The 24,290-nt window shown below is 60.2% G+C and overlaps 1 protein-coding gene across 2 annotated transcripts in view; it reads right to left on the reverse strand.

The window, feature by feature from the left end:
- The window catches only part of TMEM63A (transmembrane protein 63A), a 36,018-nt gene that overhangs the window by 5,198 nt on the left and 6,530 nt on the right, over positions 1 to 24,290 (reverse strand). For both annotated transcript variants that reach the window (XM_071207318.1, XM_071207317.1), the window contains exons 5-23: positions 22,538 to 22,601; positions 21,707 to 21,744; positions 18,952 to 19,094; positions 18,189 to 18,240; positions 17,763 to 17,871; positions 17,084 to 17,154; positions 11,262 to 11,342; positions 10,931 to 11,054; positions 10,658 to 10,791; positions 9,676 to 9,813; positions 8,514 to 8,667; positions 6,711 to 6,817; positions 5,993 to 6,079; positions 5,617 to 5,679; positions 3,639 to 3,801; positions 2,687 to 2,792; positions 1,323 to 1,490; positions 807 to 922; positions 582 to 638 (exon numbers count right to left, since the gene is read on the reverse strand). In XM_071207318.1, the coding sequence (XP_071063419.1) occupies positions 582 to 638; positions 807 to 922; positions 1,323 to 1,490; positions 2,687 to 2,792; positions 3,639 to 3,801; positions 5,617 to 5,679; positions 5,993 to 6,079; positions 6,711 to 6,817; positions 8,514 to 8,667; positions 9,676 to 9,813; positions 10,658 to 10,791; positions 10,931 to 11,054; positions 11,262 to 11,342; positions 17,084 to 17,154; positions 17,763 to 17,871; positions 18,189 to 18,240; positions 18,952 to 19,094; positions 21,707 to 21,744; positions 22,538 to 22,601 (1,975 nt within the window). The remainder of the gene's footprint in view (positions 1 to 581; positions 639 to 806; positions 923 to 1,322; positions 1,491 to 2,686; positions 2,793 to 3,638; positions 3,802 to 5,616; positions 5,680 to 5,992; positions 6,080 to 6,710; positions 6,818 to 8,513; positions 8,668 to 9,675; positions 9,814 to 10,657; positions 10,792 to 10,930; positions 11,055 to 11,261; positions 11,343 to 17,083; positions 17,155 to 17,762; positions 17,872 to 18,188; positions 18,241 to 18,951; positions 19,095 to 21,706; positions 21,745 to 22,537; positions 22,602 to 24,290) is intronic.

Genomic DNA, 24,290 nt, shown 5'->3' on the forward strand with positions numbered 1-24,290 from the left:
GGAAGCAAGCACACGTTCCCTAAGGGAACAAACCCGTGGGCCGGGAGGCTGAAGGCGCCGCGTCAGGGCTAGGCGCAGGCCCGCCCCCCAGGCCTGGACGAGGACAAGGTTTTGCACCACCTGCCCCTCAGGCCCCTTCCCTCAGGGCCCCCGGCCACCGGTGTCCCTGGGTAAGGAATCCTCCTGAGCACCTGCTCGGGCTTGTCCAAGGGCAGATGCTAAGAGCAGCAGCCCTGGGAGGCCCCTGCCCGCTGACCGGCCGCCGCCCCGGCAGCCCCACCCAGGGGCAGGGAGGCAGGCGGGAGGCAGGCTCTCCTTAGTGGGCGCTCTGTACGTCCGCGGACGTAAGGGGCGTTTGCCAGCCGCCCAGGCAGGCGCTGATGACACAAACGCAGGAGGCCTCGCCCTGCTGCTTCAGGAAAGCCGAAAGCTTACAGTGCGTTAAACACGCAGAGAAGGCAAGCGAGCGGGGACGCAGGGGACCTGGGGACCGCCTCTTCCTGGACGTGTCTGAAACCCGTCTGCCTCCTGGCTACACCTCGAGCCGCGGAGGAAGAGAAGGGGGTGGGAACTGCGCTCACCGGGAACGCCGCAGGGGCCTCACTCTCTCCACCCACGTCCTGTGCCAATTCTTCTGTCTGCAAGAAACAGCAAACGGGCCTTCCAGAGCCCACCCCCAGACAGGTGCCGCCCAGAACAGGGATGCTGCACAGACGCCCGGCAGCACAGCAGGGAGTCGCGCACGGCCACACCCTTCCCAGAGCCGCAGGACGGGGTGTCCCCTCCCGGCGCGGGTGGGCCGTCACCTTGTAGTTGAGAGGGCTGAGGTGCCGGAAGCAGCCGAAGCAGGTGTGCGCCAGGCAGGCCAGGATGGTGAGCAGCGTGACCAGGAAGGAGAAGATGGTGGCCGGGGCCTCCATGCCTGGGGACGCAGGCCACGTGGGCAGGGGCAGGAGGGGCGCCCCCACCCCCAGACCCGGGGAGGCCCCGCCCAGCGGCCAGAGCAGCTCCCGCCAGGGGCGCAGGCGAGGGACCCCGGGCGGCATCTGCCCTCAGGAGCCCCAGCGGCCCAGACCCAGCTCGGTGGGCGGTGCCGGCCAGCCTGACATGCAGAGCCCCATTTTCTGCTCTTTCCTCGGCGCCGTCCCCCGCCACCGCCCCTGCTCCTCCACGCCGCCTGCAGCGCCCGGCCGCCGTCCCGTCGCATCGGCTGAGCCCCCACCACCGCCGACCAACGCCACCCACCGGGACCGTCCACGGCCACCCAACGGGCCTCGCCCTCGGCAGCGCCGCAGCCGCGACCGGCTCGGGGGGACCCTCACCCAGGCGCAGGAAGGAGAAGAAGAAGAGCCAGAAGAGGCACAGGATGGGCGCCGCCGAGGCCTGGTTCACGGCCGCAAAGTGGATCCTCTTCTCCAGCTTGGCCGGGAGGTAGGCGAAGAAGAGGTTGTGCCTGTCGACCACGTGCTTGAGCAGGATGTAGACGAGGCCTGCGGGGCGGGCGTGAGCGGAGATGCCGGCCAGCCCAGGGCCCCGAGCGGAGACCCCAGCCGGCTGTGAGCGGAGACCCCCGCCGGCCCAGGGCCGTGAGCGGAGACCCCCGCCGGCCCAGGGCCCCGAGCGGAGACCCCTGCCGGCTGTGAGTGGAGACCCCCGCCGGCCCAGGGCCCCGAGCAGAGACCCCCGCCGGCCCAGGGCCGTGAGCGGAGACATCGGCCGGCCCAGGGCCCCGAGCGGAGACCCCCGCCGGCCCAGGGCCCCGAGTGGAGACCCCCGCCGGCCCAGGGCCCCGAGCAGAGACCCCCCGCCAGCCCAGGGCCGTGAGCGGAGACATCGGCCGGCCCAGGGCCCCGAGCAGAGACCCCCCGCCAGCCCAGGGCCGTGAGCGGAGACATCGGCCGGCCCAGGGCCCCGAGCGGAGACCCCCGCCGGCCCAGTGCCCCGAGTGGAGACCCCAGTCGGCTGTGAGCGGAGACCCCTGCCGGCCTAGGGCCCCGAGTGGAGACCCCTGCCAGCCTAGGGCCCTGAGCGGAGACCCCCGCCGGCCTAGGGCTGTGAGTAGAGACCCCTGCTGCGAGGCTGCCGTGGGGAGGGCGGGGCGGCCGCGGGCTCAGGGAGGACGGCCGGTGGGAGCCCCAGAATCCCAGAGCCGTTCTGGGGAAAGAGGCTATTTCACGCGCACGCCCGGGCCGCGCAGGCCCTTCCCGCCTCTACCAGGCCCACCTCCCGCCCTCAGTGCCCGCCAACAGCTGCCTGTTGTTGACTTTACCCCGGGGGCAGCAAAGAAGCTGGGTGCCGCCTTTTCTGCTGGGCCAGATCATTTTTAAATACATTTAAAATATAACATCGCAGATAATACGAAAGAGCACACAGCGGAAAAGAGAACTTCCTCCTGCCCGTGCCTCGGCCGCAGAGGCCCCCAGGTCCTTCATGCACCTGCTCATGCTTTATTTTAAGGCGGTGGTCACCCCTCAGCCTTTAGAGTCGAGCAGTGTCAAGTTCAAATCCCGGCTCTCCCCCTCCACTGCGTGTCCCTCGTCTCCTCTGCCCCGTGCGAGCTGCCAGGGGCGACGGCCGAGCAGGCAGCGTCCAGCCCGCAGGGGACCCAGCGGGGCCGGGGGAGAGGCCCAGGGGAGGGGCCGCGCTCAGCCGCAGAGTTACAGCCGCCCGCCGCCGGTGCGCTCACCGAAAGGCGCGATGACGGGGCAGGTGATGCTGTATGCCATGACGACGGTGAAGACGCACAGCACCCACGCGTACATGGCTCCAAACTCGAACTCGAAGGCCTGGTTCTGGAAAGGCGGCGGGAGGCGCTCACGGGCGGTTCTGTCCGCCCCCGGCACGCGGGTGGGTCGGAGACGGGCTTTGGGGTGGGGGGCTCCTCTCCATCCCGCACAAGTCAGACCTCCCCGGTACGCCTGGGGGCGCCCCCCCACAGGACGCAAGCCCCTTGAGGCAGAGCCGGGGCGTACCGGCCGACCGCAGGGCGAGGCCCCCGTTGCGGGCGCCCGGCGGCATCAGCCTCACCGCGCCTCTGCGCAGCGGTGCGCCAGGACCAGCTCCCAAGGCCGAGGGCCGAGAGGGCAGTGGCCTCCCATGCTCCCGCCACAGGGCCCGCGAGGGACAGCCCCTGCGCCCAAGCGAGGGGGTCGTGGGACACACAAGCCCAAAATGCCGCCAACACCACGGTGATCCTGCACATTCATGCAGATCGGTGCCCGTGGAAAAGGCATTGAGGGTTTCGGTGGCGTGCGCGTGACCAGGCGGACAAAATGCAACACCCCAAGCTTTGCCTACAGCCATTCAGTGAGGGGCAGGGCCTGGAGAGGGGTGCCGGGGGGCAGCATCGGGCACAGCCCTGCAGGGGTCCACCTGCCTGGGGTCCACAGCCCTGCCCAGGGCCCATAGCCCTGTCTGGGGTCCACCCTCCCGAGATCCGCCCACCCGGGGTCCACAGCCCTGCCCAGGGTCTGCCTGCCCAGGGTCCATCCGCCCGGGGTCCACAGCCCTGCCCGGGGTCCGCGCACCCGGCATCCACCCACCTGGGGTCCATAGCCCTGTCTGGGGTCTTCCCGCCCAAGGTTTGCCCGGCTGCCCGCCCGCCCGGGGCCCAACCCCCGCGTGCCGCCGCGCGGCACCTGCTGGACGTTTCTGCGGTCGGCGGCCGTGCTGGCCACGACCATGCGGAAGGTGTAGAGCACCAGGCCCGGCAGCCGCAGGAGCTCCATGCCGCTGCCGATGAAGGCGGACGCGATGACGTAGTTGACGAAGAAGGCGCCCTGGTCCGGCAGGAAGACACACCTGGGGGGCGGTCAGCGGCTGGGAGGGGCGCCCGCGGGCGGCATGGAGCCGGGCAGGGCCCGCCCCGGGGTCCCTCGGGAGTATCTGCAGCACAGAGAGCTCCACGGACCCCCGCCCGGGGACCCCAAGGAGCGAGGGGAGGCTCAGGCTGCCGGTGGGGGGGCGTCGGGGGCACCCAGGGGCGGGGGTCCACCAGAGCAGCCTCTGGTAAGGTCAGTCCACACAGAGCCGTGAGGGAGAAGCAGGAGTGCATCGCCTGGACGGACATGTGGGAGACCCCAGGCAGGGCACGGCGGGCCCACCAGCCCGGGCACGTGGGCAGGTGGGCAGGTGGGGCAGGAAGGAGAGGAGGGGGGGAGGGGAAGGGAGGAGGAAAGAGGCGAGAGGCCAGAGAGCAGAGGCACCGAGGGCCCTGCAAGCAAGGCAGCGGGAGACCACGCAGGACGGGGGCGGCAAAGGGGGCGGTGGCAGGGACAGAGCAACCAGGATTGGCCAACGGGTCGGGAGCGCTGTGCAAGGGAAAAAGAATAGCCCAGCTATCACATGGTCAGTCCAGAGAGTCAGGTCCCTGGAGAGTGTGGGCCGTGGTGTGGACCACTGACCATGAGGTGCAGCGGTGCTCAGAGATGTGTTCACCAAATGCAATGAATGTCTCATGATGTGGGAGGAGGTGGTTGTTGTGGGGGGAGGAGTGGGGGGAGCGGGGTGGGGGATATATGGGGACCTCGTATTTTTTTTAATGTAACATTAAAAAAATAAAGACCAAAAAAAAAGAATAGCCCGGAGGTTTTTTGCCAGAGCAACTGGAAGAACAGAGTAAAGTCGGGAAAAACTGTGGGAGTAGCAGACTTGGGGATGAAAGTCAGGATCCTGGTTTCGGGTAAAGCCTGCGCTGCGGGTAGCACTCCTGGTGGAGTGGGGGCGGGCGGCCGGCGTGGGGGCTGGCGTCACCAGGCACCGCGGTCCAGGAGTGCGTGGCTGGAGCGGCTGACGCCTGCCCTCGGGCTCCGGCTCCCCGTCGGGCCCCCAGCGACACGTGGGACAGCAGAGCCTGCCCTCAGGACCAGCCTTCCCGGCACGGCCCCGCTACAGGACCTGAAGTGCAGCCCAAGAGGGGCTGCGGTTGCCGCAGAGCTCCATCTTCTAAGGAGCTGGGCAGCCCTGGCAGGTCGCTCAGCTTCTCTGAGCTTCTCTACCTCACAGCTTGTCATAAGGTTAAACGAGAAAAAAGGCCAACGACGCACTTAGTGTGTGCCTTCTTAAATAAAAGCTGTTACTGTTGAGCACGAAACAAGCTAAAGCACTAACGAGAACCCAACCAGCCATCGGCTTAACTCCACCCCGTTGGCAAAAATCATGCCCGTCAGCCACTGTCAGAGTCTGTTATTATCTTCCTTCCCTCCCCGGCACCGCTGGAGCCAGCTCTTCCTTCTCCCCAGGCGCCTCCGCCTCAGTGTCCTTCAGAGGACACACCAGCCTGTCCTGACCGAGGTCCAGCCTGAAATGAGCCCCGCCCGGGTCTGCAAGCCCAGGACAAAACGCGGGCTCCCGGGGACAGCGGGGGCAGCGGCTGAAGCCGCTGTGGGGCCCTGCCCCGGCCCTGCCCCTGCCCCGGCCCTGCCCCTGCTCCTGCCCCCTGGCCCCTGCCCCTGCGCCAGCCCCTGCCCCTGCCCTGCCCCTGCCTCCTGCCCCTGCCCGTCGCTGCCCCTGCCCCTCCCCTGCTCCCTGCCCGTTCAGCAGCCCCTTCCCCTGCCCCTGCCCCTTGGGACTTTTCCCGGAGGCCGCTGCTCCGAATCCAACGCTGCCGATACTTACTCCAACCTGACAGCCGCCTCCGAAGAAGTTTTGTCAAAGAGCCACCGGAAGAAAAAATCCAGACTGAAAGAAAAACGGCTCCAGTAAGACGGCACTCCCCCAGGCAGGCGCTCCCTGCGCCCCCTTCCCCTGCCCCGAAGCCGCCGGCTCTGCCCCCCACAGCAGGGGCCTCATCGCAGCCCGGGGAGCCCCTTCCCCAGGGAACAAGACGCGGGGTGCACTCTGGGCAGTTTTGTTTTCAGGAGGAAAGGCTGAATGTCCAGAAGGATGCGGGAGTCAGCGCCCGGGGCGTGAAGCCGGTGTCAGCTCCAGGGCCCTTTCGTCCTCCCGGGACTGCCCTTCCAGGGGCGCCCGACGGGCCGGCGCGGCGAGCTACCTGGTGAGGCCGAGGGAGGGCAGGATCAGCACCATGAAGAGGAGGAAGACGTACACCTTGGTCACCATGATGCGGTTCTCCCCCGACCTGCAGGGTGGAGAGCACGGCCCGCGCCCGCTCAGGACGCCCTGCCCGGCAGGCCGGCGCCCCCACTGCGGCCCCCACTGCGGCCCCCGCCACGGCCTACACTCAGGACGCCCTGCAGGCAGGCCCAGCGCCCCCACTGCAGCCCCCACTGCGGCCCCCGCCATGGCCCCCGCCGCAGCCCCCGCTCAGGACGCCCTCCCCAGGCAGGGCCCCGGCGCCCCCCGCTCCCCGCCATGGCCCCGCTCAGGACGCCCTGCCCAGGCAGGCCCGGCGCCCCCCACTGCAGCCCCCACTGCGGCCCCCGCCACAGCCCCCGCCACGGCCCCCGCCACGGCCCCTGCCGCAGCCCCCGCTCAGGACGCCCTCCCCAGGCAGGGCTGGCACCCGGCGCCCCCTGCCCCCCGCCACAGCCCCGCTCAGGACGCCCCCCCAGGCAGGGCCCCGGCGCCCCCCGCCCCCTGCTGCGGCCCGGATCAGGACGCCCTTCCCAGGGAGAGCCCCAGCACCCGGCGCCCCCCGCTGCAGCCCCCGCTCAGGGACGCCCTTCCCAGAGAGGGCCCCAGCACCCGGCGCCCCCCGCCCCCCGCTGCGGCCCCGCTCAGGACGCCCCCCCAGGCCGGCGGCAGCTCACTTGGTCCAGTGCGACTCCAGCAGCGTGGAGTAGTAGACGACAGTGGGCAGCAGGGCCGAGAAGGACCACAGGAGGACCGTGGGGAAGAACTGGCTGATGACGGGGTTCTAGGGGACAGGGGCACTGCTGGCCACGGGAGCAGCTCCAGGCCTCGGGGGCCCACGCCGCCGGCTCAGGGCGGGGTTCCGGGAGCGCCTCCGTTCACACAGCTCTTTACCGAAGCAGCCGCCGAGTTCCTGAGCTCCACCCACCTGCCAGGTGAGGCCCTCCCCACTCCCGATGGAGAATCAGTGCCTGACGCCCAAGAGACCCCGCGTCCAGGCCCCCGCGCCTTGGCTGGCCCTTAGCCTCGCTGGCCGACCCGCTGTGTCTGTTGCCGATCCTGTTTATGTCCTTGTAAGTACACGCTATGACGTATCACTCAACTGACAAATGAGCGTTAAAATAGGAAATTGCTTGGAAAATAACTACTTTGGAAACACTTGATAAAGGCAAATTTCTAGAGAGTGCTGTTGACTTAGACGGGAGTAAATTAACTATAAAGACTGAAGAAATGAAATCCAGGAGGATTTACACCTAGACTGGCTTGGCAGCGTCTACTTGCTTTGCTGTTCTTGCTTCACTTTGAAGAAACCAAAACTGGAATCACAAACTGAAATAAGAGTGTGGTTTATGTAAGAGACAAAGGGGAATGCTAATCCACAGATACGTCCTCAAAAGAACCGACCCTGACCCTCCATCGAAGGCTCGGCCAAAGAAGGAGCATTCGGGAGCAGCTAAGTGCCCGCTGCCCACACGGGAGGTCCCGGGTCCACTCCCCGGGGCCTCCTAAAAACAAAAAAAGCAAACAAAGGAAAAAACCAGCTCAGGGGAGCTGATGGGGCTCAGTGGTTGAGTGCTGGCTTCCGACGTACGAGGTCCTGGGTTCAATTCCCAGCCCTGGTATCTCCAACAAACAAAAAGAATAAACATTTACACGTTTCAAATCTAAATGAAACTGCTAAATGTGAGCGTATATGCGTGTATTTCTATTATATTGAGTCAGATAAGAGAGCTTCACCCACACATCAGTCATCTAATCACCATCACAACAGCCCCAAGTACAATACAGCAAGTGGGATAACTCCAGGGTTTGGATGAAAAATAATCGAGGCTCACAATACACTCAGGGATGGCAGAGTTTGAACCAGGACTTGCCCCGATGATTAGCCAAACGCCAAATGGAATTGGAAAAAAGCAAAGATTTCGGGGGACAGGTGAGCAAAGCCATTTATAGGAATCCAATATCTTTTTACAGTGGATGCCAAGGTAGGGAATATTTAGCTGTGAGCTCATCAACTTGTCTAAGATTTTTAAAAACTCATTCACTACCTAGGCGGCATAAATGGCTTTCTAACTAGATTATTAGAAACTAAAATACCAAAGAAACAACTTCTGCTCCTGCCAGGCCGTGACGCTCCTTCACTGCGGCCCTGTCCCCCGCCGGCAGCGCCCGCTGCCCACGCGCCTCTCCAGTGCATCACTGCAACTTTGCTCAGGTGTGGCTTCATACTTGCTTCTATCATAAGCCCCCACGTCTGCCCCCACGTCTACTGGGTCTTAACGTCCCGTCCGACGGAATGTATTTCATTCCACCCAAACGGCCCCTGCTAGGCAACTTAGATTGTTCTGCGTTATTATGAAGAGCTGCCCCCTGCACGGCCGTGCCTGCTCGGGGCTGGAAGGCGCAGCCGAGCTGGGCAGCGCGACTCCCGGGGACCCTGCCCGCCAGCCCCCGACGGTCCTCGCGGGACACCCACTTACGTTCAGCGCGTGAATGGGTTTGGTGACGTTGAACTTGTCGATGGTGGACAAGATGATGGAGGGTGTGGTCAGGAAAAAGAGCCCCAGGAAGAGCGTGAAGTTGATGCCCAGCCACTGCAGCCACCAGCGGGCGCCCTGGACCGACAGGTTCCTCCTGCGGGGGCGGGACACGGCTGGGCTGCTCGGGGCCCCACGGCGCCGGAGGGTCTGGGGGACGCGGGGCCAGCGAGGGCCTCGGTACAGGCGGGCTCTCTGCGCCAACCCGCAGCTCCAGGAAGGCTGAATCTCGGACCCGGCAGCTCGGGAAACAGCTCCTGACGCAGCACCCGGCCGGGCCCACCCGGAGAAGCCACGGGCACCCGGAACAGACCACACGAGGCGCCGGCAGCAGCTCCTAGATGTGGCCGCAGGGGTCTGTGGCTAACGGGGCATGGCCGGGGGCAAAGGCCCAGCAGGCACCGGCCCTGGCCTCTCACCCCACCAAGGGCAGAGCAAGAAACCAATCCTGAGTTTAGAAGACCCCACGGGTCAGAGCGCAAAGCCAGGGCCTGAGCAAGAGAAGCCAAGGCTGACGCCAAGAGCTTGCCCTGCACAAGCAGCAGCCGGTCCTGCTGGGCTCGGCTGGGCCCCCTGCCCGGACCCCTGCCTGCGGCTCGCCATGGCCCGTGGGTGCAGCTTAGCTCCCAGGTGCCCTCAGCCTGCAGACTGGCTGGCACCGGACCTGAGGCCGCGCGGTCCAAACCAGCAGCCACGAGCCACAGGCGGCTGCCGACACCCGAAACGTGGCTGGTCTGCACTGAGGCCTGCTAGGTCCAAACTACACGCCAATTTCAAAGGGGAGCGATGAAAAAGAGGACATCAAATGTCTCAATTTTTAAGCAGCTGAAATGTTAAGATTTTGGACCTAAGTTATAAAGAAAAGCTATAATTAATTTTCAGCCGTTTCTTCTTACTTTTTATAACATGGCTACCAGAACCTTTCCGGCCACCCAAGGGGCTTGTGTTCTCTTTCTGCTGGACAGCACGGAACGCTGGGGAGTAAACGGGCCGCGGACGGGGGAGGCCCCGGGGTCAGGTGCGCGGAGCCCACGCGTGGGTTCAGGGTTCAGCCGCCCGAGGGCGGCATCCACAAGCCCAGGCTCCCGCCAGCCCGGCCACTCACCAGCAGATGTCCTCGGGGTAAGCGGCGACGGCCACCGTCCAGCTGGCGACGCGGAGCTCAGCGCTGCGGGGGGACGGCTGGGGCTCGCCTCTGCACCGCAGGCCCTGGCACTTGCACGCGTTGAAGTCCCTCAGGATACTGCCGGGAGACCAGAGGCGTCAGGCGGCCCAGCGCGGCCAGGGCCACGGCCAGCGCCACGGGGGCCCAAGCGCGGCCTGCTCTCACTCCTTTATTCTCATGCCTGAAGCGGCCGGCAGGTTTGGCGCATTGTGTGGGGGCTTTGTTTATTCCTCACAACAACCCTGCAAGCCGAGCCCACCATGCTCGTGCTGCTGCGCCCCGGGGGAGCGCAGTTCTGCGCCCCAAGACCCTGACGCACGGCTCCGACCCAGAGGCGGAGTCAGACCCGCTGCCGGCCGCGGCCCCGCCTTCCCGGGCCCCACGGGGCACCTGACTGTGCCACCCGGCCTGACCCCATCCCACCCCGAGACGTGCCTCCCCGACTCCCACCGCGACCCCTTCCCTTTCGGGGCCCACGGACCCCCCGGCCCTCTGCGTGTGTTCAGGACACGGCCCGCACGCTCTGGCCACAGGAAACGCCCAGGGGATGGCCCCGGGGTCCACGGGGCCCGCGAAGGCCCCTCTTGCCAGCGGGCTCCCAGACACAGCGCCCCTGCCGCTGAGCACCCCAACCAATGCGCCGCGAAAGCCCACTCCCCACCAGGCCCCGCGGCCCGCGCTGGAAGGGGGCGTCCGCCCCACCTGGCAGAAGGCCGGGGTCGGGCTGGGTGCCCGCGGGCCGCTGGTGGGCGCGGCTGGTGCCGCCCTCCTGGCTGCGCAGGCGCGAGTGGGCTCACGGGGGGGCCGGGACGGCTGCCTCCAGCCACACACGGGCCGGGGTGGGCACGCCTCACGATGCCGCTCAGAGCCCTTTTCCCAGAGGGGCAGCCCTAGGGCGGCGAAGGGCCGAGTGCCCACTCACTAGGTGGCCATGGACGCCTCCTGGAAGGTGACGAAGGCCATGCCCAGGGGCTGGCCCTGCACGCTGCCCTCCTCCTCCGAGATCTGCTCCGCCAGCCGGTCCCTCACGCGCGCGTAGTAGGAGATGGCGTCCTCCTGCCGGGGACACAGCCGCGTGGTGACATGCCTCCGCGTGGGCGCCAGGGGGCTCCCCCTGCACAGGCCGCCCCCGCTGGCGTGGGCCCTCACCCGCCCGCAGCCCCCCACGTCCCGCCCACACGGCGTGGGCCCTCACCCACTCGCAGCCCCGCACTTCGCAGCAGCAGAACTGGCCGCAGGGCCGGGGGTTGATGAGGGCCAGGCGGCCAGTCTTGGCCTGCAGGCGCATGTAGTAGCTCAGGCTCTTCTCCGCCTTCTTTCTGCAGTGAGGGCCGGCGCAGGACATGCCTCAGACTCTCAGCCTGAGGTTTAACCCCCAGCCACAGGTCAGCCCCTGGTGACCGGCCAGAGCCAGCTCACCTTCCCACCTGCCCGGCTGGAGAGGCCACAAGGAAGGAGCGGGCGTCTCGGGGTAGGGGGTCAGGGAGCTCCAGCCAGCGGCCCATGGCAGCCCCGTCCCTCCTTACCTGTCCTCGCACAGGTCCAGCAGCCTGGCCACGTTGTAGCACAGCTGAGCTTCCACCACCTTGCACGTGGGATAAGCCTCCCTGTGCCCAGGGCCAGAGGCAAAGTCAGTCATTGGAAGAGAGAAGGAGCCCCCCCACGTCTCCAAGGAGACGGGCCAGGGCAGCCGCGCTGTCCACTACGCTGGAGATGCCTCTTCTCAGCTCAAAAGTTAATATAAAGAGGCCTTTTTAACAGCATTAAAGTCACTGCCTGATATTACCTAAAAACTGAAAATAAGCACTGGCAAGGCCGCCGAGAAGTAGAACACGCAGGTACTGTTGGCAGGAACCTAAAATGGTGCAGCCACTGTAGAAGGCAGATTCTCAAAAACTTACATACAGGATTACCATATGACCTGGCAATCCCACTTCTAGGCATACACCCCAAAGAACCAAAAACAGGGAGTCAAGGAGATACTTGTACACCAGTGTTCACAGCACCATTATTTGCAACAGCCAAAAAGTGGCCACCAGCAGATGAATGGATAAACACAGCATATATATACACGCAATGGGATATTATCAGCCGTGAAAAGGCATGACGTGCTGGTACACGCAGCAACATGGGTGAACCTTGAATATAAGATGCTGAGTGAAATGAGCAAGACCCATTAAGACAAATATTGTATGATTCCACCTACATGAATGATCTAGAAAAGCAAATTCAGACAGAAAGTAGGCTGGAGGCTACTGGGGGCTGGAGGGGTGGGGGAAGGGGGGCGCTTCATGGGTACAGAGTTTCTGTTTTGGTTGATGAAAAGGTTTTGGTAAAGAATGGGGGTGATGGCAGCACAACTTGGTGAAGATAATTAATGCCACTGAAATGTACATATAAAAAATGGTTCTCTATAACAATTTTAGGTTATAGATATGTTACCACTGTTAGGTAAAATAAAATGGGCCCCTTCCAATGAATGGCAGGGAATTCTTAGGAGATAAAAATTGACCAAGGACAAATACATCCTGAGAAAGTGATTATTCCTGATAAATCGCAACTTGAGCAACATTTAATGATAAGACCATCTCAGTTCAGTAGGATCATTCTATTTAAAAAAGGACAGGTATACTGTATTAGCCGATGCCTATCTGTTCCCTGCCTTGTACGACCCTCCTATTGAAAAACTCAAATGACAACCAACCATTAACAGGTCCTCTTGGAAACCCTCCAAGGGCTTCACAAGGTGGCTACTGAGACCCACTCCAACGTCCCGGCTTGAGATCTTCCTGTTCGAGCATTTCACTTTTGACAGCCCCTCTGAGCGCTTTAATTTGCATGTGGTGAACTCTTCATTTGACCACGGTGGTGGCAGAAGTGGGATCAGGAGACGCCCTCCCACCAGCCGAGTCTGGTGAGGGACCAGCTGCGGCTCCACTCTCGCCCCCCGTGGAGCTCTAAGGGTGAGTTTCTCCTGGGCCCAAGCGCTGCTGTTTGCCTCTGCGGCCCCTGGGTTTGTTACTGGGTCTTGGTTGGTCTGGACATCTCCTTGGCGAGTCCCTGGTTGTCTGGTGGGGGGAGCAGCCAGGACACCGACAACTGCTGCTTTTCAATTCCAGAACTGCTGGTTGAGTGTGGAGTCTTCTCGCTCTAAATCTCCTCATCCGACAAAAGCCCCTGCTGTGCCTCTATGTTTCCTGCCCTGTATGTGGTTTTTTGTGCTTTTTTATTTTTTTAGTAAATGGGTAAATCTCACAAAGGATAGTTTGAGTCTGGAGTGGTCAGTTTGGTGGGCACCTGAGAAGCACCTAAGGAAAAAAGAATCCAAAACTCCCAGAAACAATGGGGTCCATTCTTTGATTGGGATTCAGACATTTCTGAAAGATGCAATGATTCTAAAATAGACTTTTTAAAGGATTCTTTGAAGCTTGCTGAAGAAAGGTGGAGTAAGGACAAAAGGCCAGCTCTTTCATATAAACTAGCAAGTTTTGAATCTACGTGTTTGTTTTGTCTTTCAGTGTTTCTAAGTCAGTTCTTCTGACTCATGGCTGAAATTTTTAAGCTAAAAGTCCTCTATTTGTGTCTATGTGTATATATAGTATAGTTATATTTTCTTACCTCCAGATAATATTGCCAAATTAACTTATAAAATCCTTAAAAGGAGCTCTATTCTAATTGGCTTGAAAATAAATAAGAGCATAAATAAATTAAATACTCCTAAAATCCCAAAAATTAAGGAAACCAAACTTCTAATACTATAAATGTTCTTAAAAACTAGCCCTAATATTTAAGAATTCAAGTCCACATGATTTACATAAATTTTTGACAAACAGAACTAATGTAAGATTGTTAATTTAAAAGGAAAACAGTTATGCCTTCTGAGTTACTGGTATTAAGTACAAAACAAGCATGCGTTAAGCTGTCATTCCTAAGTTTACATCATTTTACTGATCAAGTGAGCATTACATCTACTAGATGTTTAAAATGATTTTTTAAAATGTAAGTTTGCATTTAACTAAATTGAGTCATTATTTTGACAAGGTTTATTTCAACCGTAATTGTGTTTTGTAGGATGCTGGCTTAAAGACAGTTTCTAAGATATTTTGAGTAACTTAAATATGTAGGGTGTACAGGATGTGATCTGAATGAGAAAAAAAGAAAGTAGTTTTATGCTAAAGTAAAATGACGGGCTGTTGCCAAATGAGAAAGAGGAAAATGTAAGACAAAACCTGAATGGATACAGAAACATGTAGAAGGTTTGTGGAAAAGGAATTTTACTTCTTATGGTCAAAGTTGGGTAAGATTTGATTGGTTAATCCAGAAGATTTTTAAGAGCTTTAGTATCAACAGTATACTGATGCAAATCCAGAGTTTTATTTTCTTTCTGTTAAAATAACAAGGTTTTCTTGGATTATCCTTCTGTTCTGAGTAAGAGGTTGTAAAGGACTTTTTCTGAACCATCAGTGTAAAAGGCAGAGAGACTGCTTTTATCAGAATAATTTCTTGTACTTTATCATGTCCTTGATTATTTAAGAGAAACAAGTCTTCTCACTTTGAGGAAAAACTTGGTTTTAACTATCACTTTAAAATCTTTTACTCTTGCATTGGTTAACAGAGAGACAAGCACTGTTTCAGTCACCCAGATTCCTCTTTAACCAAGTGTTCAGACCTCCTGACAACCTCTGACATTTTACCTTCTCAAAGCAAACTGTCTTTTTTTTTTTTTTAATCTCAAACTGTCTGGGATTTTCCAGAGGGCCCCTAGAAGATCACAAAGGATCTTATAAAAAGAGAGGTACTAGAGATAGTTTTGTTTTGTTTTTTGATAAAGTATGCATGAGAAGTATTGTCAAATTAAACAAGATGCTTAACCTTTCCTGGGTAAAATGTGTGTGGTTAAATGGTTATTAATATGAATATTTCAGAACTTGCATAACGTTCCTAGACATCTGTCAGCTTGCTCACTGCCCTTGATATGTGTTCTAATCTGAGCACAGGCAGGGCCCAGCATTCTGCTATCAGCCACAATCTCCATCATTCTAAAAAGTGGGCTACAGGCTACAGAAACAACCAGATTTCCTTCTCAATTGCATTATTTTGTAGTGAACTCTCATCAGATCTTTTACTTTTGTAGAACAGTAACAAGCTGCCTTTTATGTCTTAAGTCTTTTGTCATCTGTAGAAAACTAACTGCCTGAAGTTTACAAACTTATACCCACTTGGCTTTCATCAACTGGCACTTCTCTTTCCTTTTTTTTTTTTTAAAGATTTATTTATTTATTTAGTTTCCCCACCTCCCTGGGTTGTCTGTTCTCAGTGTCTATTTGCTGCGTCTTGTTTCTTTGTCCGCTTCTGTTGTCAGCAGCACGGGAAATGTGGGCGGCGCCATTCCTGGGCAGGCTGCACTTTCTTTTCACGCTGGGCGGCTCTCCTCACGGGCGCACTCCTTGCGCGTGGGGCTCCCCTACGCAGGGGACACCCTTGCGTGGCGTGGCACGGTACTCCTTGCGCGCATCAGCACTGCGCATGGGCCAGCTCCACACGGGTCAAGGAGGCCCTGGGTTTGAACCGCGGACCTCCCATGTGGTAGGCGGACGCCCTAACCACTGGGCCAAGTCCGCTTCCCAACTGGCACTTCTCATGGGAAAAAATTAACACTACCCAGTACCCCCTCTACCCACCCAAAATAATTTATCATTTGCTCCAGGCCAAGGTCCACCTTGGATCATCACTGAAATCTGTTTGTTTTTTTTTTGAGGATCACAGACCTTTAAACGATCGAATGAAAGCCGTGGGCCTGTGTTCCAGAAAATTCAGCACACATCGCTGACCCCACAAATCACTTACACACTTGCTGCTTACTGGGTACGTGGCACCCACTCACTTACTGAACCCTCACCATGACCTGTGAGGTGACGTCCTCACTAGAAGAGGGACCCCGAGGTGACTTGTGCCCGAGTCGCCAGGCAGCGAGTGCCCGAGCCAGGCCAAGGCCATGAGACCCGCACCTGCAACTTCTGGGGAGGCCTGGGCCACGTGAATCCCCCCTCCCCCCCCCCAGCTACGTGCCAGCCAGAATACGCCCACATCTCAGGGGAGAGCCGGCTCACGGCACACCGTCGTCCTGACCCGTGGATAATCTCGGGCCCCAGTGAGAGCTTTCAGGAGGAAACCTGCCCCGAGACGGGCTCACGTCGCGTGCACAGGAAGGGCCTCCAAAACGGGAAGCACGACGGAGCGGTGTGGGGAGAGCCGGCTCTGTCTCTCTCTGGGCTGTACAGTAGGCGAACTACTGTTTCCAACTGTTCTCTAGCAGGAGTCTCCAGGGGTTGTTTCAATAAAGAGAAAAAAGTGGTTCCAGCAGCAAGTGCTGATGTAAAAGTGAATAGTTCTAAAAATCAGTCAATAAAGTTTAAACGTACGTTTTACTCGTCTGCCTGTGCCATTAATTCGCCTAACAAGCGCTTTCTTCAGAACCTGCACATTAGCCCACCCGGAGTCCACGCTCCGGGTTATAATGCTGAGCTGGTAGGAACGAGAGCAGACGGCGACCTGTGCTCCCCGGCAGGGCCCGGGCTCTCCCGGCCGGCTGGCCCGTCCACCCGCAGGAATCCCAGGTGCAGGGCCCGGGGCCTCCTGGGGGCGCAGGGCCTCATTGACCAACACGTGCTGGGCTGGAGCCCCAGAGAGCCCCCAGCCAAGCCCACCCACCACGAGGCCGGGGCCGCGAGGCGCGTCCAGGCTCAGCTGCGGCCTTCCAATGCACCCCACAAGGTGAGCACTGAGAACCAGCCTGAGGTACCGTCTCTCCTCAGAGGGCTCCGAGGCGTCCCCTTGCGCCTCCACCGCACACATTGTTCTGCTGGGGCCGGGCAGCTGGGGCCCGGCTCAGGGCGGTCACTGGACGCTGCACGGCAGGGACGGTCCTCCTCGGGCTCCCCCAGGCACCCATGGACCTAGCCGGCCCTCCCGTGGCCCTGACCACCAGGCACCCATGGACCTAACCGGCCCTCACGTGGCCCTGACCACCAGGCGCCCGTGGACCTAGCCGGCCCTCCCGTGGCCCTGGCCACCAGGCGCCCGTGGACCTAACCGACTCTCCTGTGGCCCTGGCCACCAGGCGCCCGTGGACCTAACCGACTCTCCCATGGCCCTGGCCACCAGGCGCCCGTGGACCTAGCCAGCCCTCCCGTGGCCCTGACCACCAGGCGCCCGTGGACCTAGCCGGCCCTCCCGTGGCCCTGGCCACCAGGCGCCCGTGGACCTAACCGACTCTCCCGTGGCCCTGGCCACCAGGCGCCCGTGGACCTAACCGACTCTCCCCTGCAGCCCTGGCGCAGCCTCCTACCGGAAGTGGCTCTCCACCGCCTCCCTCGTGGCGTCCCTGGGGAGTCCCGTGATGAAGAGAGTCCGTCTCACCTGCCGGAGAAACAGCAGAGAAGGTCGGCAGGGCAGCCGGGCTCTGCACCTGCCCGGGCCGCAGAGAGCACGGCAGGGAGTCAGACCACAGGCGCAAGGCGAAAGGCGCGCGGTCCTCCATTGTCCCGGAGAGCCCTGAAGCGCGTCATTTACTTAGCGTCTTCTGAGACTGCACAAAGAACGCGTCTCCAGGCAAGTGTGTGAGCCCCGTCCCGCGGGCCGAGACTGGGGACCAACCCAGGGAGGGAAGCGGCCCAAGCGGGCCACACAGCAGGCCCGAGGACGCAGGACGCGCCCTGCTGCGGGCGCACAGGCGCTCAGCCTGCCCTTGGCAGACACCTGCAGCCAGTAATCACAGGTCCAAGCGCCACAAACCAAAAGGCTGTTAGCAGGACGGGGGACATCCAAACCCTAGGACGGTCCACCTAGAGCAAGAGGTCAACTCTGAGCCCAAGTACGCCAGCCGGACTCCGGAGGCCCGTCCTCGAGCGGTGCCCCGGGGCCTGTGGAACGAGCCCGGCCGCCCGAGACCCCTCCCGGTGCAGCGCCCAGCCCCGCACAGCCCACAGCCCGGCGCAGCGCCCGGCCCCGCCAAGGTGGCCACTCACCAGGCTCTCCTCCGTGTACCGGATGGACTGGGTGTGGTGCCGCATGAGGCCCAGAGTGAGGAGCAGGTAAGCGACTGCCAGGACGGTGTGCAGCCACAGGAGGTCTTTGCTGGGGGGACACGCCCGGCCGGGGGGCGGTGAGAGGCGCGGGGCGAGGCCCTCGGGTGCCCACGGCCCCGCAGCAGGTGCCCGACGCCCTTGGCCACGATGACTACATCAGGACACCCCCACCCGGTCCCGACAGGTGAACCCCGGATCCACAGGGCCCGTGTTTTGTAAAACTCCCTGTAGAACGGGGGCCACCCGAGGGTGCTGACGCCCAGGGCCCACGGCCTCTGGCGGCCGGGCGGTTTCACACATCGGCCTGCCCGAGGCTCCCGACGGCGCCAGCCTCACCACCCACTCCCCCGGCCCACCCCCACTCACTCGGTCTGTAGGTTTGCGATCGTTGTCCTCCCAAAACTGTAAGGGTCTTCATCTGCAGAGAAACATAATTTGTTCCAGGGTTACACTGGGAAAACGAGGGGAGGAGGGCAAAGCGCACCGTCAGCCTCGGTCTGGGGCCTCTGAGAAGAGGAGCGCCTGTCGGAAAGCAGTGGGTGGTGTTTCCAGAGCACTAGCAACCAAAGCCTCCGGTTTACTCCATGACATCCGTTCTCAGCCCACCACGTGGGCAGTTAAAACCTGAATTCCTCTTGCTTCCAGACTCTCACGGCATTCCTTGAGCACACTAGAGATGCCCTACACTGCACTCCCGAGGCGGGACTCCCTGGGCACAATGGATTGGTGATGGGATTTTGGCTACAGGTTCCTGTGCTTCCTGGGGATACAACTCCACACTTGGAATTTGACTCAGCATCAGAAACATTCCAGGTCCGCTATTTGTGGCCTTCTGATTTGGGTGAGGACAGGAAAGTACTCGCTCTCTGAAAGCTGTGAATCTATACTGTCTTTGTTTTTTAATCTCCTGTGTCGATACAACCAGAAATTCGTATCAGGGGCGTCCCAGCTCTCGGCCCCAAGTTTGGGGTGGGTTCTTCTCCGGATCTTTAATCAGATGGAGAAATTCCAAAACCCGACCCCCTTCTCGCATCAGAACCCGAGCACGCGCCCTGGGGTCGGTCTACCCGGGCCCCTTCCCCAGGGCTGCGGCGGCCTCGCCTCACGCAGGCGGACAAGAAGCGGTTACCCAGCAGGTCTCCCGAGAGGTTGACAGGCAGGATGACGCAGAGGGACAAGGCGCTGACGGCCACCAGCAGGTAGATGATGTGCCTCTGGAAGGACAGGTAGTGGATGGCGTCCTCCCCGCACCACTGCAGGATCTGGTCGTCGCTGGTCAAGACACACACAGGGTCGGTGAACAGGACAGGCCGGGCGCGCGCGGCGCCTCACCCGGTGCGCAGCAGGGGCGTGGGGAGGCTGCGTGTTCCCCCGTTTTCTTCCGTGCGGGGACACAGGCACAGAAGCGAGCAGAGCCGCGCCGGGAGCTCCCGAACCTGCCCCTCGGCCCCTTCGCTGCACTCCTGGGCGAAGGGTCCAGCCACCACTCCACGGCTGCGCCACGCTGGGGGTAAATGCTCATCACACAGCCCCTTCCCCTTGTAAGAACAAGCCATGTCCTGAGACATGACCCCCTCTGGTGCTGGGAGAGACGGAGCTGGCGTTTTAAATGACAAGCTGAGGTCCAGCCTGCAGCCCTGCCACCCACCCGTGTGGCACCTCGAGGGGCCAGGCAGAGCCTGCCCCACCCTCTCCCACCCTCAGGGCTCCAAGCGGAAGCTCTGGGGCAGCCGGGAGCTCAGGCAGCCGCCTCCTGCACCCCACACGCGAGGATGCACTTGCTGGACGCGCTCACCCAGGGAAGCAAGTGCTGCAGAATAAAAAGGCAGCTTTGCACGGGGCGGAGCAGCGCTTTGCAGCCAGAGCCCCGCTCTGCCACCTCCCGGCCATCCCGTGACTGCACTTAAAGCTGGGAAACTACTGCCCACTCCCTACTGCACAACTAACCAGGGGCTCAAAGGGTCACCGGGACAAATACCAAATGCTGTGCTCAGCACATAGTAGGTGCTCAAAAAGTGTGGTTATCAATATTGCCAATTTTTTACTGTTTATCAGGAGGTCAAAACTTTGCAACTAATTACACTGTTTTCACTTTTAAATAAATTACGAAAATGCAAACTTTGCAACAATATGTTACAATATATTCAACACAGTGAACATACGGGGAGGAAGGCATACCACAGCCTCAGCTTTGGCTTGGGGCCTCTGAGGAACGAGAGCACCTATCGGAAAACAGTGGAGTCCAGTCTCTCCAGACTTCATTAATATGGTTAAATGAATTAATGAAGATTAAAACCAACAACCTAACACTCTCTGACTCCGTTTTTCTGGAGACACTTCTGACTTCTCTGTCTTGCTGGGAAAGGCAGAGAAGGAAACTGAGAAACCTCTTTAAATTCTACTTTGTAACCTTGGCAGAGAGAAGCTGTTAAAATTTAATTGCAGCTTAAGAAAGTCAAAGGCAGTCTTTTCCACAGCTAGAATAGCGGAGACAAGACTCCAGGTGTTGAATGGGAAAAGTATGTCTGATATATATTAAAATAATAAAGCAGAGCGCTTAACTGTATACACCTCACAACCGAAATCAAGGAAAACGGCATTTCTACGCGGGAGAGGGCGAGAAGAGAACACGGAAAAGGGACAGCGGCTTGGAGTGGGGGCTGCAGCTGCAACGCTCCAGGAGCCTCTGCCGCTGATCGCGAGTCGAATTCGGGTCCGTGGTGGGTCCAGCCCAGGGCGGGGGTCAAGGTGGCCTGAGCCCCAGCGGGCCGGAGACGGGAAAAGGTGCCGTGGGCATGAGCCAGGGCCGGCCCGTGGGGGCCCTAAAGGCTTGCTCTTCCCGATTCTTCCCCGCACTTGGGGGAGGTTTTGCCTGGCGGATGCGTTGCTCCCACTGTCAGGAGGATGTGCCTCCTAGGGACATGATTTTGGGTGGGTGGGGAAGGGCAGGTGTGGCAAACCGCGCCCTCTCCTGCTTCCTCCACAGAAAGTCTGCCTCCTGCGGTCCCCCGGGTAACAGCACCAAATGTGTCTACTTACGACGGCTCTCGCGCCTATGAGCTCATTGGAATTAGGCAGAGCAGGTGTTGTCTTCTCCCCCTTTCACAGTTTGAGAAACTGAGTCCAAGAGGGACGGACTTGCCCAATTTCATTTAACCACTGCATTTCATCACTTCTAAGATGCCCTTTTCCTATTTTAACACTCTACAATCAATAGCCAATCATAGTTTAGTTGGCAGCACTGTATCTTTCTTCGTGTGTGTACGTTATTTTGATGTGCCTCTTACATGATGGCATTATATTCAGTGAAATACGGTAGCAGGTGGCAGAGCCAGGCCTCCTCTGGGTCCAGCGCCTCCTGCCCAGGACAGGTGAGTGACCAGCTCTTTAGCCCCGGGCTCCCTTCAGGATTTCTCCCCACAGCCTCCATGTTTTGAAGAAAAGAGCTTCTAATAGAACGAGCTGCATGTAGTAATGATTGCTTTATTTCTCTACTTTTCACTAATTCAAAGACAAGCACAACTGCTTAGTACAACTTCCACCGCCTCTCCTCAGTGTAAGTAGACGTCATTCCCCCCAAGCAAAAAAACAAGCCTTGATTAGCTTTTGGAGCATCATGAAAGATGAACATGTAAATATTTAGAATAAGCTCAAAAGGCTCCCTCTGCTACCCTGGAGAACCCTTGGGATCGAGGGCACTTGGGGAGCCCCGAGCTACAGACCACCCCAGGGGCCTCCCTGCCCGGGCCCCGGGGCTGCCTGCTGACCCGCACTCCGGCCTCCTCACGCTGCTTGGGAGCCGACCTGAGAAGCCCCTACGAGACCCCAGCTCAGCCGAGCACCCTGGCTCCTGACGCCCAGCCCAGCTGCCGGGGTGTACTCACGTCAGGCGGAATATCGCCGTCAGCCAGGGGCAGCATCCCTGCAACAGAGACGGGGGTGAGCCTCCGCCTACGCCGTGGGAGCAGAAGGCACTGTCCTCCACACTAAGCAACCATTTAACTTCAGCTGCATAAAAGCAGCGCCTTTGTCCCAAATGACAGCCTGCAGCCCCCGTCCGCCTCAGTGTGCCCCACGTGCAGGGACCCCTACGTCAGCTCCTCGAGTGTTTGGCAATTTGTGGAATTACACAAGTTCCAAGGTCGAATCACGAAACTTGAACCAAGAGCTGATGAAAGCTCAGGCAGCTCTGGAGAAACTGATGTGGGCTCCTGCTCGAGCGTTTTGAAACGACTATGTGGGGACAGGAGAGGAAACAAAGCTTCCTGCAGGGCAGACCTCTGCAGTGGGCCCAGAGAGGGACAAGGGCATCTGTGGACCCTACTGTCACAGCTCTCAAACAGAGCCGGGCTCTCACCCAGGCGGGAAAAACTAACGTCAGCTCCTCATCCATTCAGCAATTACCAAGCGCCTCCTGGCTTACCAGGCACTGGGGAACTGCGCTGGGTAAGGAAGACCCCTGCCCGTGGGGACTCATAACCCAGCAGGGAATCAAGCAAGTCGATTCCCGGCCACCAGCCCTGCCCGCAGCTCCTGGGCCAGCCCTGCCCGGGCTCCTCGGCCATCGTGCTGCTTGCCCAGCTGCCCCCTTCCCTGCAGCACTTTCCCAGCACGGGCACCTCTGCTCCTGCCACACAAGGCGCAGGAGCTGGTGGCCACCCAGCGCCCGCAGGTTTCCTCCCAGGCCACAACCAACCCGCCCCTTAGGTACCAACCAGCTCGCTCTCAAAGTCCTGCTGTCCTGAGGAGGAAGATGACAGCCTCTGGAACCTGGACTCACTAGACGTACAAAGGAAAAGAGAAGTCTAAAAACGAAGTCCAGCATATCCCTGCCTCTAGGGTTCAAGACCGAAGCTGCCAGCCGTCACCGCCGGGAGCCTGCGAGAAACAGGGCAAGAGCCGGTTCCAGGAAGGCTCAGCCCCGAGCCCAGGGGCAGTGCACTTGCGCTGTCTGTGTGCCTCAGCCCCCCGCCTCGGCCCCCCCCGCCCCCAGCCTCGGCACAGCCTCAGCCCCCAGCACCCCAGCCTCGGCCCCCCACCCCAGCCCCCAGCCCCAGCCCCAGCCCCCCAGCCTCGGCCCCCTGCCCCAGCCCCCCGCCCCGGCCCCCCGCCCCAGCCCCCAGCCTCAGGCCTCCCCAACCAGCCACCCGCCTCAACACAGCAGCTGGTCTGTCAGCACTTCCTGGCTGAAATGCATTTCCTAATACATCAAATAAAACCTGCGCTAATTATTGTGCCTCATCCAACCTCACACGCCTTCAGCTGTAAGGTGAATCATGAGCTCATGAACCCCTGAAAGGAAAACCGTGGCTGATGGAACCTGACCTCCAACCACCAGCTGCATCCCGATGTCAGAGACGGGAAACTGTACATTTTAGAGTTAACGAACGACGGCTTTTTAAATTATGGCATTTTAATCCGACCCTTTCTTCCAAGAATCCCCTAAAAACATCCAGTGCACTGTGAATTTGAGGTATTTGCAATAGGTGAATTTTTGCTTTTTTTCTGCTTTCCTGGCCCCATCATCCCACTAACACATAAAACATGATGAAATTTCACTTCCAAAGCATCTCGTTTTAAACTCCCAACAGCCCTGTGGGGAAGACGGGACAAAAGGAACGAAACCCCCACAGCCCTGGGAGAGGGGTCCCTGCCACGGGCCGGCCCCTCTCGGTGTGGGCCTGAGGCACCACAGACCCCCCAGTTTCAGCACGAGTGAGGCAAGAGGCGGCATCCGGGCTTTTGTAAACGCCAGGAGGGCCCGGAGCCGGAAGGAGCCTCCGCTGCTCTCCTCCCCTTCGGGCTGTGGAGCAAGAGCGGGGCCGGGGACCGCGGGGCCAGCCTCCCACCCACCCCCCGGGGCCACAGCCGACTCGGGAGCCCGCTGCGCTGTGGGGCAGACCCCAGTGCGCTCCAGGGCAAGTGCCTGGAGAGCCCTGGACGGAGCAGGGGGGGCCACCTGCCCGCGCCCCAGGGGACAGGGACGGCCGCCTGGCACTCCCTCCTGCCTGTCCTGGCCCCCCTGAAAATTCACAGCGAGGGAGCGAGCTGGCAGCCTCCGCAGCCGGCCAAAGCCTGGAGCACCTCGGGGCCTTGCAGCCTGAAGCCGGAGGCCCACGGCACCCCACAGCCCGAGGGGGCAGGGAGAGCGGGGGTGCCCTGGGTGAGGGCACAGGGGTGAAGAAAGGTGCCCCACGGAGAGGAGCAAGGCCTCGTGGCGCCGGAGCCGCCAGCCAGGCTGCGCCGCGGCCATCCCACACGCGCTCCGACCTCGCTGTTCTCATCAGCACGCCATGCAGGAGGGCACGGCGCCCGGCAGGTGCTCGACGAGCGGGCTAGCAGCAGGCTGGGGGGCCCAGCCAGGGCGTCACAGCCCCGACACGCGGCTGCAGCCAGGCTAGCGCTTCAGGAGAGGGCAGCGGAGCAGACACCCGCTTCGGGAGGGGCTACGGGCAGAGCGACTTCCTC

This window comes from Dasypus novemcinctus, chromosome 13, assembly GCF_030445035.2.
Source record: "Dasypus novemcinctus isolate mDasNov1 chromosome 13, mDasNov1.1.hap2, whole genome shotgun sequence".
Lineage (NCBI taxonomy): Eukaryota > Metazoa > Chordata > Mammalia > Cingulata > Dasypodidae > Dasypus > Dasypus novemcinctus.